General features: G+C 36.0%; 1 protein-coding gene across 2 annotated transcripts in view; it reads left to right on the plus strand.

Moving 5' to 3' along the window:
- The window catches only part of SIPA1L2 (signal induced proliferation associated 1 like 2), a 144,418-nt gene that overhangs the window by 90,977 nt on the left and 38,257 nt on the right, over positions 1-15,184 (plus strand). For both annotated transcript variants that reach the window (XM_086744725.1, XM_086744726.1), the window contains exon 10: positions 4,474-4,748. In XM_086744725.1, the coding sequence (XP_086600851.1) occupies positions 4,474-4,748 (275 nt within the window). The remainder of the gene's footprint in view (positions 1-4,473; positions 4,749-15,184) is intronic.

A 15,184-nucleotide genomic window follows, 5' to 3' on the forward strand; every position in this document is an offset into this window, starting at 1 on the left:
ATTAATAAATGAACAATTTAGTAATAGTTAGTTGCTTAACGCACGTGGAAAACAAAATTCAAAGTCCTAGTGAAAACTTCTGCTGTCATCAGTGATAAGAATTTCTTTTGCTGTTTTTCATTCATTAGTTTTAGAAAATATGGAAAGATCCCAGTTGCTGAGGGTAGAGCTTTAAAATTCAGTAATTAAAAAAACAAAATGAAATTATTATCTATATTTACTTTAATACCTCCTCCTTTTATGATCAGATTTTGGGTTAAATAATGACAAATTGGCTTTAAGGCTCAAAAGTTCAGCATCAAGTACTGCCAAGTTAACTCAAATATTAGCCTCAAGTATCTATGCCAATGAACTTTGACTGCCTTCTCTCTTTCACTGCCACCTACCCAACTTTCACATTGCTTAAAAGAATTAGCTGCCATTACTTGTTTTAGATTTTTTTTTTTATCCCTGTTTCTTACCTCATATTTTTGCATTTTTCCCTACTTCTTCCTCTCTTTTGAAAGCTATATTTTAATGTTATTCCCTAGTTGTTTTTTGATGTCAAATGTTTTCTAAACAGTCCTTTTATACATTTTGATATAGAAACTCAGAGGTGACCATTACAACCACTAAAAAGTATTTAAAACTCTGATTCCACACTTCGTGTGCATACTTTAGAAACATTTTAAGTGATTCAGAACACAGCTAATGTCAATAACCACCTGTGCCAGCAAATGCTAAAGATGAAAGCTCAAATTGTGCCATAGTATCAAACTTCAGTGACCAGATGATTAACCTTTTTCACTCACTAGTAAAAGCATTTATTAAAACTAGTGAGTAAAATGTTGCAGTTACTAAATGAGATTGTCAAAGACATAACTACATTTTATTGCTTGGGTTTAAATCATGCAGATGAATAGGAAACCTATCTGAATATCCAGACTAAGCAAAGATGTGAAAAGCCAAGACTGTGATTTTGGTTTGAACCAAAAGAATCAGTTCAGAACTGAGGAAGGAGCTGAGATTTGTCACTGTAGAGTCAGATCTCTATTTGTTGGGAACAATAACTAGTGATATATAGCAGAAAGAACAGCAAAAGCAAACAATAGATTAACTTGACGGGCTGTGTATGAAGGCAGAAAATGCAGTGGTTCTGAGCTTCAGGATAACAGAGAATGGCAGTGAGATACAAGATGAAACAAAACACCTGAATGGATCTTTAGACAAGAATCTGAGTACACAAACTTTTCTTAGAAGCTTGTAGACTAAAATCCTCTTCACATTCTTTGTGGGACTTAAAGGATCTCTGTCTTTTAATTTCATCTATATTAAGTGCATTCAGAGAAGCCAGCTTGTAGTTCATGCATAGCCCCATGTCCAGTGAAACAGCAACCAAGTAAGCAGAACAACCTGTTTTGAAGTGGAGCAGCACTGTGTTTTATGTAACATACAGTGTCACCTTTTAGGGGATATACTTGTGGAGGACTTGATCCCCTGGAATCCTTTCTACTGGGAACAGATGAATCTTTGGCAGGAATTTTTATCTTCCTTCTATTTTAACCTTTGACTATTTAACTAACTTGAAGAAGAGATTTTGAGTGCTGTGAGTTGGCAAAATCCATATACTTTGGCTGTTACATTCATTCTGCAGTATTCTATAATTGAGACATAATGATAAGGAAGTGTCTGCCCCCTCTGCAAAATAATATTGTGTAGTTTCAGAAGAAAAAATTCCATCAGTCAGCTGGGCTCCTGACTGTACTAGCATGTTCTTCTTTTCGCTGCGTGACTAAATGTTGTATGTATTTTAGAAACTTGTGACAGAAGTGTAGGGGAACTAACAAAGAGCTGAAAATTTCATTTTCACTTATCTAGTTCATAAATTATGAAAGTCTTGTTCACAATTAGTCATGACTGAAGATGAACCTCAAAGCTGGAAAAAAAAAAAGAGTAAAAGCTTAGCACTTTCAGCATGCTATATAGCTTTAATACTATACACACAGTTATAAACACAACAGAAAGTTCTGTTTAAAATGGAAAGCTTAAAAAAAAAATACCAAAAACTCAGAGCTGAATAATGACAAAGGAAATAGCTGCTTTTTTGATAGGAAGACCCAGAACATGCTTTTTTAAACAAAACCTCCAGGGTACATTTTGGAAATCTCAAGAATAACTTTTACATTTTAACTTTGAAGCCTACATCTTCAGAAATAACTGAACCTTTATGAAGTAAGGTGCTACATTTTAAGTAGCCGAAATTTGCCAGGTAATAATTTTCAGAATATCAGATCCTTGCCAGGTCTTTTTCTAGTGTTTCACAGCTCCATGAAGATTAGCCCTTAATGAATAAGGGCTAACTGTATTTCATTACCTTGAGTTTATCACAGGTTAAAAGCAGCAGCATGGACCAGGTCCCTCAGATCTGCAAACTTAGAGTAACTCATGGGATTTTGTCACTTTGTTCTCAAGTGTGCAGGTTCCAATTTTTTCTGCTGAGTGGCAGGTAGCCATATAGAAATATTCTACTAAGGCAATAGTACTTTAAAGCTCACTAAGGTACTGAAAACCATGACTTTCAGTCACTGGCCAAATTGTAGGCATAAGTTACACAAAGACTCCAAAGTTTTTTCCAGTCAGCCATTGCATTGGGAAGGGGTAGAAGTTAGGCCTCTCATCTCTGACTCTGTAACAGACTTGGACAAAAGATTTGTCTAAACAGGAAGTGTAAAAAGGAAGCTACAGAAGTAACTTACAGATTCGTATTTGCTATGTGTTAAGTTCCTTTGTCGATGATGGAGATGTACTTTCATAATAGTTGCCAGTCCCATCCATTCCCTGCCTGCCGCCCCTTTGGAGCACTGTTTTAAAAAGCACTCTGTTTTTCAGCTATATCGTATCTCTGATTGGTCTGCATGGCTGCACAAGGGCTAACGTGATACCAGGGACACCATAGTGGTAATAGGGTCTTAGATCAGTGTAAACCTCCTGTGAAACTGCACCTATCAACTGCGTCTGACTCAGGTAGTGAAAGGAGTGGTTTTGTGACAGCTTTACACAGTCACAGTGCCAGCATTTCACTGTTTGTACAGTCCCATTCCCTCAGCATGCAGCCCTGAATTAGACTGCGTCATGCTTTTGTGGGAAGCACACGATAAACTAGTGAGCTGGGCTGCCCAGATTCTGGCTCAAGTAGGCAATGGAGCAGGAGAAAGACTCCTCCAAAATAGCCTCCTAAATTAAGCTCAAGCTATGAACCTCATGAGAGACCTATCCTGTGCAACTGAGTATACAGGACACTAGCCTGCTAACTTAAGCCTGTTAAATTAGATGCCTAAAGTTGAATAAAGTGTGTGTCTTTGTAATGCACACTAAAAGCAACCATAAATATCCTGAACACCTTTGTGGAACAAGGTGCACTGTGGAACTGCTCTTAATGCAGCGTGCCCTTGGGAGGATTTCTTGATCTGTGTCATAACACATGCATCGTTAAAGGACAGATATTTGCCTTGCTAGAGTGTTATGAAGCACTGTGAGATCTTTGAATGGTATGCGTTATGAACAAAGATTTTTGATAATGTTGTTTCACAGTCGTTACGTTTTTGTTCTAATTGTACTAGTGGAGCTAAAATATATATTTTTCTTGTGATGCTGACAGAAGGAAATATTAGGGTAACTAACAAACTTACTATGTAATGTGGAGTAGAATTTGGTCTTTTGAGTCTGATGCAGTATCCCAGCATACAGACTGTTGTATGATTATTTTTCACTTGGAAAAGCTGTTGAGGACTTGTTACGTAGTATATAGAAATAAGCCTGATTAGCAAAGTGTGTATTTGAAGGATTTTGGCTACTCTCTATAATGACAGAATTACTTTTCAGTGAATATGAAGAAAGTAATTTTTCTGCTTGTAAATTTCCCAGTGACGTGAAAACTCTTATTCCATTTTAGTGATGTCCACATCTGGAGATGATGGTAGTTAGGAATCTGACTACAAGGCAACATAAATCAAAATTATCTTCATTGCTATGTTCTTGAGGAATATATTTCGTTCAATTTGGTTCACGTTATATCTCAAGTTTAATGCTGTCTAATACTGAAGAAAAAAATGCTTACACTCCTGCAGTCAGTCAGCCAACAAGAATGAAGTAACTGACAGGACAGCATTTTGCTTGCTTTGTGTTTTGAAACTAAAGCAGCTGTTCTCAACAAGATATAAATGATATTGTGTTAATGTTGGGCAAGGGGGAAGGAACTTGACACGGATTAGCTGGTTGCTCCAAGGATGTAAGATTTTTAGCATTGTGAAATGTTTTATTTTGTGCAGAAACCTTCATTCAACCATAAATATTCAAATAATTGTTAGTATTAGAATATTAAAGATACTTAATGTCAAGCCATACCTGGCTTTATAATGTTTGAAAACAGATCTATTTGTGTGTCCAAAGAAGCAAGTGTCTTGACAACAGTGTAACAATCTGATACTTCTTTAGATAGTGACCAGAGGATGTGAAACCACGGAAATGACTCTTCGGAGGAATGGATTGGGCCAACTTGGATTCCACGTGAACTTTGAAGGGATAGTGGCAGATGTGGAGCCCTTTGGTTTTGCATGGAAGGCAGGCCTACGGCAAGGGAGCCGCCTGGTTGAGATCTGTAAAGTAGCTGTGGCAACTTTGACTCATGAACAGATGATTGACCTTTTACGTACATCGGTGACAGTAAAAGTGGTGATTATTCAACCACATGAGGATGGAGCACCTAGAAGGTAATAAGCAACAGTTCTCAGTGTGACTTTTGCATCTATTTGTTTGGGTTTGTTTTTTTTTTCCTCTGCTACTGCTTAAACAATGACTCTTATTGCGGGCCCTCAGGAAATGGATATTGTCTCTCGTGTTTGGTAATAATATTGCTTGAGGCTCTTAAAGCAATCTTTTCCCCAAAACCCTTATTGGCTTATAAAAGAAGATAAAATGGGATACTGTAAGGTATTTAATGGGAACTTTACTTTTATATAGTTTTGAAAGAGTAACAAGTAAACTTCAATACATCATGACTGAACTGTTACGAAAGCAGATGTGACTTCTTTTCTTCCACAGGATAATTTTGTATTTTAGTACTAAATTTGAAAATTGGGAATCCTCTGAAAACTGCATTTTGTCTGCCTTTAACATTTCTCAGACTCCTGACTATTGAAAAAGATTTTTTAAATTTTTTTCTTATGTTGAAATTTTAACAAAAGTAGTGAAATACTGGGTTCTGGACATACATGTCTTAGAGTCCTCCTCACTTTCTACAGATATCTAATTTAGTCATATTACACAGTGAATTATGTCAATGAAATCATCAGTTGAAGCAAAGAAATCTTGCTCCAACATGAAATAAAGGCTCACACACTCAGGAAAAGATTATAATAAAAATTATTACAGTGACTATAACATTGTTTTAAGGAATGAAATGTAATTTTCTTTTATCACTGTTCCTTTTTTTGGTGACTGAAAGATTTTTTTTCTTCTCTCCATTTTTTAATATTATAAGGTAGAGAAGAAGTAGCGAAAATTTAAAACTTCGTAATAATGTGACTTTATTTCTCACATACCTTGTCTAGGCACTGTTAATTTGGCTCATTCTAAATGAGAACTGTACCAGAGTAAATTGAATTACTTGTCTTCTTGCAGAAGGCAAACTTTAAATCTCTTGTTGATTTTTAATTTAACAGAAAAAACATTAGATGTGTTGCTTTTGGCAAGACAACAAGCCATAAAATTTTACGTAGCATGCAGCACTATAAAGTTGGTGCCAACTGTACATGAATACTGTTTAATTGGTGGCAATTCTCCAAGTAGTCGTTGGCCTGATGGATGACACAGAAGTGTCCTCCCCTGCCACAACCTGCATGTTGATGCATTGAGGTTTTTTTCTGAAGAAAATGGCTGTGAATGTAGAATAGCACCGTTTTGCTTAGTTGGATAGAATTTGCAATTAAACCTCTCTTTGCTTAGCTTTGCTATTCTCACCATCTGCTTCTGGGTATGAATTTTCACTGGCTTGTTTGGTATACATTTCCAAGCTGTTTACAGAGTATGAGCCTAATGAGCTGATCCTATTATATTGAAGGTAAAAACATGTATTTTATAGGCCCTGATGGAAAAAAAACCATACTGTACGAATGTGTTGATATCTTCTTTGATACATTTTTAGAAATAAAATGTTAAAATCCCAAATCAATGTGATACCTGGCACTTGGTCTATGTGTAGGAGGAGTTTAAACTGAGTGCCACCAAACTGGGAAAAATCTGCAAAAGCTGTTCTTGTTTATAATTTTTTTTTTCATTTTTAAAACTGTGTGACTAATTACTAAGGAAAACTATTTTTTTAAACCATGTTTCTATTCTAAAATACAAAAAAACCCACTAAAGCATTTATTTTTAAGTTCTTTTCAGCCTCACCTCTCCAGTATAAAAAAGAAATCTTCATTAATGCCTCATTCTCTCAAGTATCGATTTCTCACTGAAACAGAAAACTCCTCATTTTCCCCTTTATATCCCCGAAATGTGATTACTGATTTTGCTTGCCCACCTTAAAAGCGAATCAGATATCCAGAGAGTTTTGAGCTTGCAAAAAAAGAAAGCAGTATAGATATCAGGTGCAAGACTGAGAGTTTCAGCTGACAGATATGACTTATGACATTGTTTGTAAAATGTATTAATGAGCAGGGTAATGAGGAGAAGGCAGAAAGGCATTAATTACCAGAGATTTGGAGAAAGAATTTAGTCTATCACAGCTACTTACTAGTTAAAACTTGTGTAAATCCCTCTCCCTGTCTCCTACTCAGTTGCTTGTCTTAGTGATTTGCAATGTGTCTTATCTTGTAGAATCATAGAAACAGAGAATAGTTGAAGTTGGAAGGGACCTCTGGAGATTGAGTCCAACCCCATTGCTCAAAGCAAGGTCAGCTAGAGCAGATTTTTCAGGGACACGTTCGCTGGGTTTTTAATATCTCCAAGGATGGAGAGTCCGTAAGTCTGGTTCCAGTGTTCGATCATCCTTACAGTAACAAACGTTTTTACTTATGCTTAAATGGAAATTCCTGTATTTAAATTTGTGCACCTTGCCTCCTGTGCTTTCACTGGATTCCACTCTGAAGAGTCTTATTCTGTCATCTTTTCTCCCCATCACCCAATCAGGTATTTATACACATTGATAAGATGCCTCCTGAGCCTTCTCTTTCCCAGACTAAACAATCCCAGCTCTCTCAGCCTCTTCTTGTCTTTCAAATGCTCAGATCCATTTATCATCTTTGTAGCCCTTTGCTGGACTCACTCCAGTATGTTCATGTCTCTCTTGCACCTTGGTTACCCAGAAGTTTACAGGCACTAGTTTTGCATGTAGAACAAGAGTATCTGGAGAACTGGAATCCATTTCACCTTCATTTGACAAGAAATGTCGCTGTCCTTGGAAAATCTGTGTGTGGCTATATTAGATAGGATCAGGTCTGTGAAGTCCTTTCCACCATGTATCTGTGATCAACAGTTAAGGCAGGTGTGCTTGCTCATCAGGAGAGAACTTTTTTACTGTCAAGTGACTCTAATAAGTATCAAATAACACTGAAAACAGACGTACAGATATTTCCTTCAAAGTTGGGGATCCATCAGTCCTCGATCCACATGCTGCACATGTCTAGATGGTTCAAAAACAGGCGAAAGCCTCGCATGTATGCTCCAATAATTATTGCTTTCATTCACGGCTGGTTTTAGAACTTTTCTTTTAAGAAGTTATACTTCATTCTGTCTCACATATGTAGAACAGTAGATTTGGAGCTGAAATAAGTATCTTTAAAGTTTGATTCATTCTGCAGATCATATGATCTTCTGACAGTTGGGTTTTCTTTTCTCTGTATTTCAGTCTTATTTTCTAGGGTAAATATTGGTAGTTTATAATACATTTTCTGTTCATGTGTAATTACTTTAAATGCCATGACCTGGGGTTTCAAGGTCAGCCACTAAGTTTTTGTCACAGTGCATAGACATAAAAATACATTCATCTTTGTTTCCGCAAGAACCAGTTGCATTAAAAATTGGCAAACGTTTACAAGAATGTAAATACCATTTTAGCAAAAAAAAAAAAAAAAAATTCTAGTTTTAAGAAAAAATCCTCATGTATCATTTTATTAATGCCTGTCTTTCAGTTACTGAGATAATTGGCTGATTTCCACTGCTTGAAAGAGTAGTTTCTCCTTAGCTCTGTCTGCTGTTTTTTAGGAAAATGAAGCAATGAGGATTTTCTCTTTAGATTGCTTATTAGCAGTGATTCCATGCTGGGATCAAATTCTGAAGTGAGATTACACAGACTGGACATGACTGCAATGGAGTGTCTTGGGAATTATCCCTTCAAATGAAAATGAGTTTCAAGTGTGCAAGGGTGTTTCTAAAGCAGTCCCAGTGCTTTGGAAAAATACCAGCTGAAGTGGAGATTCTTAATTAAGTTCTTGATGGTGATTTTTTTTCCTCTGTTAGCTTATCCACAAATAATCCTCAGTCCATCAGCCTTTTATATATTAAAAGAAAACCAACAAAGTGTAAGTGTGCACGCACTGAGAATATTAGCAATGAACTATTAACAATGGTTTTATTTTTTGCTGCAAACTGTCGTGTATTAATTTATTTCAGCGCGAAAAGAAATTATTTGGAATGTCGAAGGTGCTTACAAAGGAACGTTAGAGTGAAAGGGAAAATTTTGCTCAATAAATTAATTCCATTACTTAATGTAGATCTTTCTACCTGTAGTCTTGATAGCAGTATGTGCAAAAGCAATCATGGAATAAGGCCTTTCATTTACTATCCTGTAAAATTAATTAACTTGAGACAAAGGTCTCGCGGTTTTCAGTTTTCTCCAGCAATTAAATAATCATGCACAAATTGAGAAATCATAATTATTTGCATGGCAGCAGGCTGATATTTAGATAGAAGGAAAAAATTGCTATTTAAAACATAAAATCTTTACATTACAAAGCAGTATTAGAACAAACATGCTGGTCAGTCTGTTCAGATCTCAATAAGTATCCTTGTGTCATATTTGTTTCTACGCTATGTCTGTCCCTTCAGAATTGTTGATTTGTTCTTCTGTTGTTGCAATATTACCTAATACTGCAGTGCAGTAACTAGAATTATACACATCTTAACAGGAGAATAATGATGTTCAATCCAACTTGCTTTCACTGGTAGTGTCACTGTGATCTTCAAGGACACTATATCCTTAGTCAGTCAAATCCAACCAAGGAATTCTAGTACTTTTAAATCCATTTTAAACTATAGATTCTGCTAGAATCTTTCTTACTACATTGAAGCTTATGTGTCTGTCTTAGTTCAACTACCATTATATATAAAAAGAAACTACTTAAGAACTGCTTAAGAAACAATTTCTAGAAAGCTTAGAAAATGAACAAAACTTGAAGGAAAATTTCCAGAAATGGGTGAGAAACAGAAACTCAAGTACAACCACTGTAAGAGATGGAGCAGCGGTAGTTTCCATTTGTTGGTCTGAACAAGTAGCAGACTTTTTTTTTTTTTCTGCTGTTGTAGGTAATTTTGAAAATGGAAATATTTTAGTAACTATGACTGCCTGGGGGCCGTTATTAAGTAGTACTGCATCTCTTTTCAGATTGTTTTAGTCTTTTGAACTTCACAAACTTTTCTTACAAATGAAATAAATGTATTTTCCAGTCCTGGTGCTTGTTCCTCTTAAATGATTGTGATCCTATTAGATTACTGTGTTTCTAGGGCTTTTTTTTTTAAGTGCATAGGCTGTTTTTTGGTCCCTGGACTTGAGGGCCTTCAGATTATTTAATTTTTTTTTTTTTTAATTAAGCCTTTTGAGCTAGAAAGAAGTCAGGTCTAAAATTGCTAGCAGGATACTGCCAGATTAACAACACTTGAGGCAAGTTAAAGCAGAAGAACGTGAAACTGAACTTTTGGTTGTACGAGTAGAATTTGGATGTACCAGAGCTTTTAATTAGCACCCCTGCTAGTAAGCTAAGAAGGCTGCAAATACCTGAAAACTGTCATTTGAAAGCTCTAGATTATTATCGTTATTTTAGAGGTTACTGGTAGAACTAGCACTAAGAAGATACTGTTATATTAATTGGAAACCATATTAGTTGCAAAAGTTAGTCCTCTGTACCCAACAAAAAAAAAAAATAAAATGGTGGAAAATGCTTAATATTCTTTACTGTCAGAGGTGGTATATTTCTTATAACATTATTAGATTCAGTGAATGAGAGACATGCACTATGATTTAGCTTGATGTATGGAGACTCTTGGCAAAAACAAACTCTGTCAGAACTCTGATTAGAACCAGATTTTAATCTAGGCTGTTACATTTTAAGTGCATGTCCTGATAGAAGGTCAATGTCACAGTGAGACCTTTTGGCTCTCCCCCTCACTGTGAACTCTCTGCCACTCCTTCTGCCTTTGGAAGTGTGGCAGCACCACTGAACAACAAAGCTTAGGCAGAAGGTATGGTCTGCCCTCTTCCCCACCTTTAATGTCATGCACCATCTGCTTTGTCTCTTCTCTAAATAATGCAAACGTTATGGTTTTCTTACGCATAAAAGAAAAAGACACTTCATTGTTAAAAAAAAAAATTCTGTCACTTTTTATAAATTATTTTGAGCTTTGTTCTACTCAATATAGTTTTCAAACAAAAGTATGTGTAAACTTGGCCTTTGCCAGTGTAGACAATTCGCATTTTAACATCTTTCCATAAATTCATTGTACTGAAGAGAGTAAGGCTAAGTATGCAATGTTACTATAACTTGGGAAGCTGAAGCTTTATTGTATGAGCATTTTTTTCTATTTTGATTTGCATCAAAACAAAGGAAAACCTAGGCAATCTGTGTAATGTATGGTCTCCACCTAGAAGTAGTCTAGCAAAAGAAAGCTAAACTAAAAAGTTACAAAATTGAAATCAGTATGCTTGAGGAATTTTTATCTTTATTTATCAGAAGTATGGTCAATCTGTCCTTTCGTTTTGTAAAAGAGAATTGTTTGAAAGTTCCACATAGCAAAAGCTGAAATGGACCCGTGGAAATGCATTTCACTGAATCGATCTTAAGATCTGTTATTATCAGTCCAGGGGGTTACTATGCTGTGTGTAACTGTTGAAATTTGCTTATGTCTTCATAGTCATCTGTAGCTTGATGTCTTTATGCTGTCTCAAATAAAGAGGACAGGAGATACTAATTGAATGTCTTTTTGCTGCTATGGGGAGTTGCTTTGAAGAACAAAATAGTTCCTCCCACTGATGTAAAGAACAAAATGTTTCAGAGGATTCTTGATAACCTGGAAACCTGAAGTTTGAAAGAATCACCTGCACCCTGAATCTGACTGGTAGAGGAATAAATAAAGAATCTGTGAACATGCTTTGCTGTACAGTCAGTTAAATCTATTCTTTCTTCCATTTTTGAAGCCTATTGGGGTTCTAAAGATGCTATTTCTGACCTAGAAAGATATTTTAGTGCATGCAATTGTTGTATTTAGCTTTTTTGTTGAGTCAAATCAGATTTTTTTTCTATTCATTAAAGAAGGTGTATTTCTAAGTCATTAAATGGCATATTTATGAAGCCAGACTTTGTATTTGCCATTTTATTTTAGATTCAATTGATTTAGTGATGTAAAATATCTTTACTTACTACTTCCTCACGACTGATTCCTCATGTGTGGTCTTATTCCTAATCTCATCTCTCCAGTATCTTAAAGATTACTTCAAAATCAGAATTCATTCTGAACTGAGTCATTTCTGAGCTTGAAGATTTAGATCTCCATTTGATACTGTTCCTCTGCTTCATTGATCCTCTAATTTGTCATTTCCATTTCTTGAGTTGGAGCATAATATAACTTTTACATCCCAGACGTTAGTTGTCTAGCTCTTCTTCAAGTTACAATGGTGAATTTTGAAGGCTATTCTCTTTAATGTCACAAAAATCTTTCCTATTTTTCTCTTCTTCACAGTGATTCTTCCTTCTTGCCAATAGCTTCTCAAGCCTTTATTCTCCGTAATTGTTGTCTTTTGATGTAGCTGTTTTCCTGTTCTCTGGGATTTGGAAATGTGACTTACTCTGCTTGTGTCCTAGTTTCCATCAGCAGAGACTGCAGGGGCTGTTACTGCCTTACTGATCATACAAGCGAGCCAAATACCTTGGTTGCTTGGGGGTTTTTTTTTTATCCTCTTTTATTTCCTGACTAGCTCCTTTCATCCAATGTCCTGCCTGTATTTCTCTTGTCTTTTTCATACAATGCAGCATAGAGGCTCTTAGGAAGCCTTTAAATTGTTTGTCAGCTCGCACAACACAAAGATTCTGTTTAAAACTAAATAGTAAACAAAGATCAGGATGGCAATGAGTGTATCTTCATAAAGGAGAGATTGTCAGCTTCAAATCTTCAGATGTGTGAAGGGACTGCCAAAGAGTTATCACCCGCACTAAACCAGGAGTGATAAAGTGGGCATCAGCCTTATCTGAGGTGGCCATAAGCAATCACATAAATCTGTTGCGCTGTGAAATTATGTTAAAGTAAAACTGATTCACTGTTTTTCAAATGACATCTCTTTCTTTTTTGATGCAGTGTGACTACTATTAATAGGTTTCTGAGATGTCAGAACTTGGAATTTTTGTCTTGACTTTTTGACCAAAGTTCTCTTAGAGCACTTGAATCTTATCCAAGGTCTTGGACTTTCACTGTAGATGTACAGGGAGTCGATGGAGTCCAGGGGTTACCTCCAGGAGGCACTTCAGAGGGTCAGAGAAGGGAAAATGTGGGTGTGTCTTATTTAACTACACAGTTAAGCGAAACTAAGCTACTAAATTCTCGTTTTTCAGTCCCTACAATTATGTGAATGTAATCTATGTTTTATTATGTGGATTTAATAGATTGCGTGATGGGTCCTCAGTCTCATTGTGACACCTTGTGGGAACTGCTGTGGTGTAAGAACAAACGTGCACTGTAATAGAAGTGATTACTTTCAAACACAAAGTTTGCGTTAGAAGAATGCAATTACTTATTGTATTGCTAGATATGGATAAAGAGTCCTTATTGAGCAAGATTAAATGTTTTGAATTGAAATGGTGATAATAAGGGATAATTTATCAGTGTAATCAACTGGTGAACACCAGTTATTTCTTTTCTATCCCTACATCCCCCTTAGTGGTTCAGATCTGTGATACATTGAACTCAAGTTAAATTGTAACCAGTTATTCTAGCTTTGTTATTACCCTAACAGGTCATTCACTATGCATGAAATCTGTAGATAGTTGGGGTCCAAACACTGAAGCCATACCAAATAGTTGATAGCGGTATGATATATCTGAAAAGAAGGTTTTCGTGTAGTTATCAAGGTGGCAAACTGCTGATCATAGTATATGAAAGCTTCTGACTTTTCTGTGGAGATGAACATTTACCTTTTTTAACTAGCACCCTTGCCTAATGTAGGCACTTCACAGAGCCTTTTGCAGAACTTTTATATGGAATCTTAAATTAATATTGAAAGGTTTGGTTAACATAGTTTGAAAAATGTAATCGACTGCTTGATAATTGCTTCAGAACATAATGCTCCTTGCAGTAATATTTGAATATTGAAGATTTTTGTAGTGAGCTCTTAAATTTTAATATGCAGTCATGACGTGCTAGCTGTATCATAGAGTCATGCTCTGTGTAATTGCAGAATAGGTTTTAGTAACCAAATATTTTTTTACCTCCATTCTGTGTCTGTGAGAGGAGACTATTGGGGTGGTCTTTTCTCCATAGGGTAGCTAAAACTTGAAAATAATTATTGTTAAATTCTCTGATGCATCCAGCATGTCCAGCTGTCATTTGTCAGCAGAGTTTACACATGTCAAACTTTAGTGGTGCGTTTAATGCTGATATTTCTGATCAAAGAATAAGCTTGGAAAAAAACCAGGAATTCTGAGTTGTGTTTTGGAGCATTCTAGTGACCTCTCTTCAGCTCGTCTTCGTCACAGTGTCTTCTGCCCTACATTAGCTACTAATCTTCTTTCTTTGCCTTCTTCCTATGTTTGAGTGCCAGCAGGGACTGAGATTTAATGCCACAGGATAAACAGTTTGCCTGTTTAGTACCACAAAATTCAGCAACCTGAAGCATTTGACTGTCTCAGACGGGGCCTGTATGGAGTATCTATAATGTGACTGCTGCAGTTGCACACGCATCTTCTCTTCAACATCCTTGAATAACATAGTCAGCATTTTCATAATACCTTACTTTTACCTGCTTACTGGAACACTGACAATGAAATTGTCCTTTTGAGGTTTGGTTCAGAAGCTTTGTGGCACAGTTATTTAATATATGAGAATCTATACAATCTATTTGAAATGCACATTTGTGTTAAGTCATTTGTGCAAAACATTTTCAGGATTAATCCTATAAACACACACACTATCACACTTTCTCTAGGTGATTTTCATTTAGTCAGAAATAGCTTTTGTTGAAAACTCAACATTCATCAAGATTGATCAAGGCTTAGCTCAAGGGATAGAGCAGAATTGTGTTTGAAACAGAGAAGCGCATTTTCACTATTTCTTACTTAAGCTTAATGCATTGCATTATAATTATTTAGGGTGTTTTGTTCATAGATGTTAATTTATGCTTATCAGACAAATAGTGGAGACGGTATGTGAGAATATAAAATATCTGCAGTGATAGTCAGTGCTGGCTTAAAGTGGGTGTGAAGCTTCTGTTAACAAATTTCTGAAACAGTAACCTTTAATTCAAGTCCAGCCTGAGTCTACAGCAAATATCCCACAGGGAGACTGATCTTTTAGGGAACACTGTCACTACTTTTACCTGAGTTTGCACTTTCTGGGGGTGCTGTTAGTATTTAACTGCACTGTAAGCTTCAAGCGGAGGTTGTGAGCCAATTTCTGATTTGTCTCTTCCTTCCGCATCCTCATTTCTCTTCCAGGCTTAGAGAGCCCCAGGAAGAGAGACATTAGAAAGTACACTTTGAAAACAAATATAAAAATATTTAGATGCCACTTTATCATTTGCATTGCAGTGTATATGCTCTGTCATTCAGTGGGGACAAGGTGAGATTCTAAAGTAAAGTTCTCAGTACCACTAAGAAATGTTTAGTTTGCTGCAAACCAACAAACATGTTGTAATTTTGGGTATGTAAATTTTTACATTAAGAAATTA

This window comes from Chlamydotis macqueenii, chromosome 3 (genome assembly GCF_036417535.1).
Source record: "Chlamydotis macqueenii isolate bChlMac1 chromosome 3, bChlMac1.mat, whole genome shotgun sequence".
Lineage (NCBI taxonomy): Eukaryota > Metazoa > Chordata > Aves > Otidiformes > Otididae > Chlamydotis > Chlamydotis macqueenii.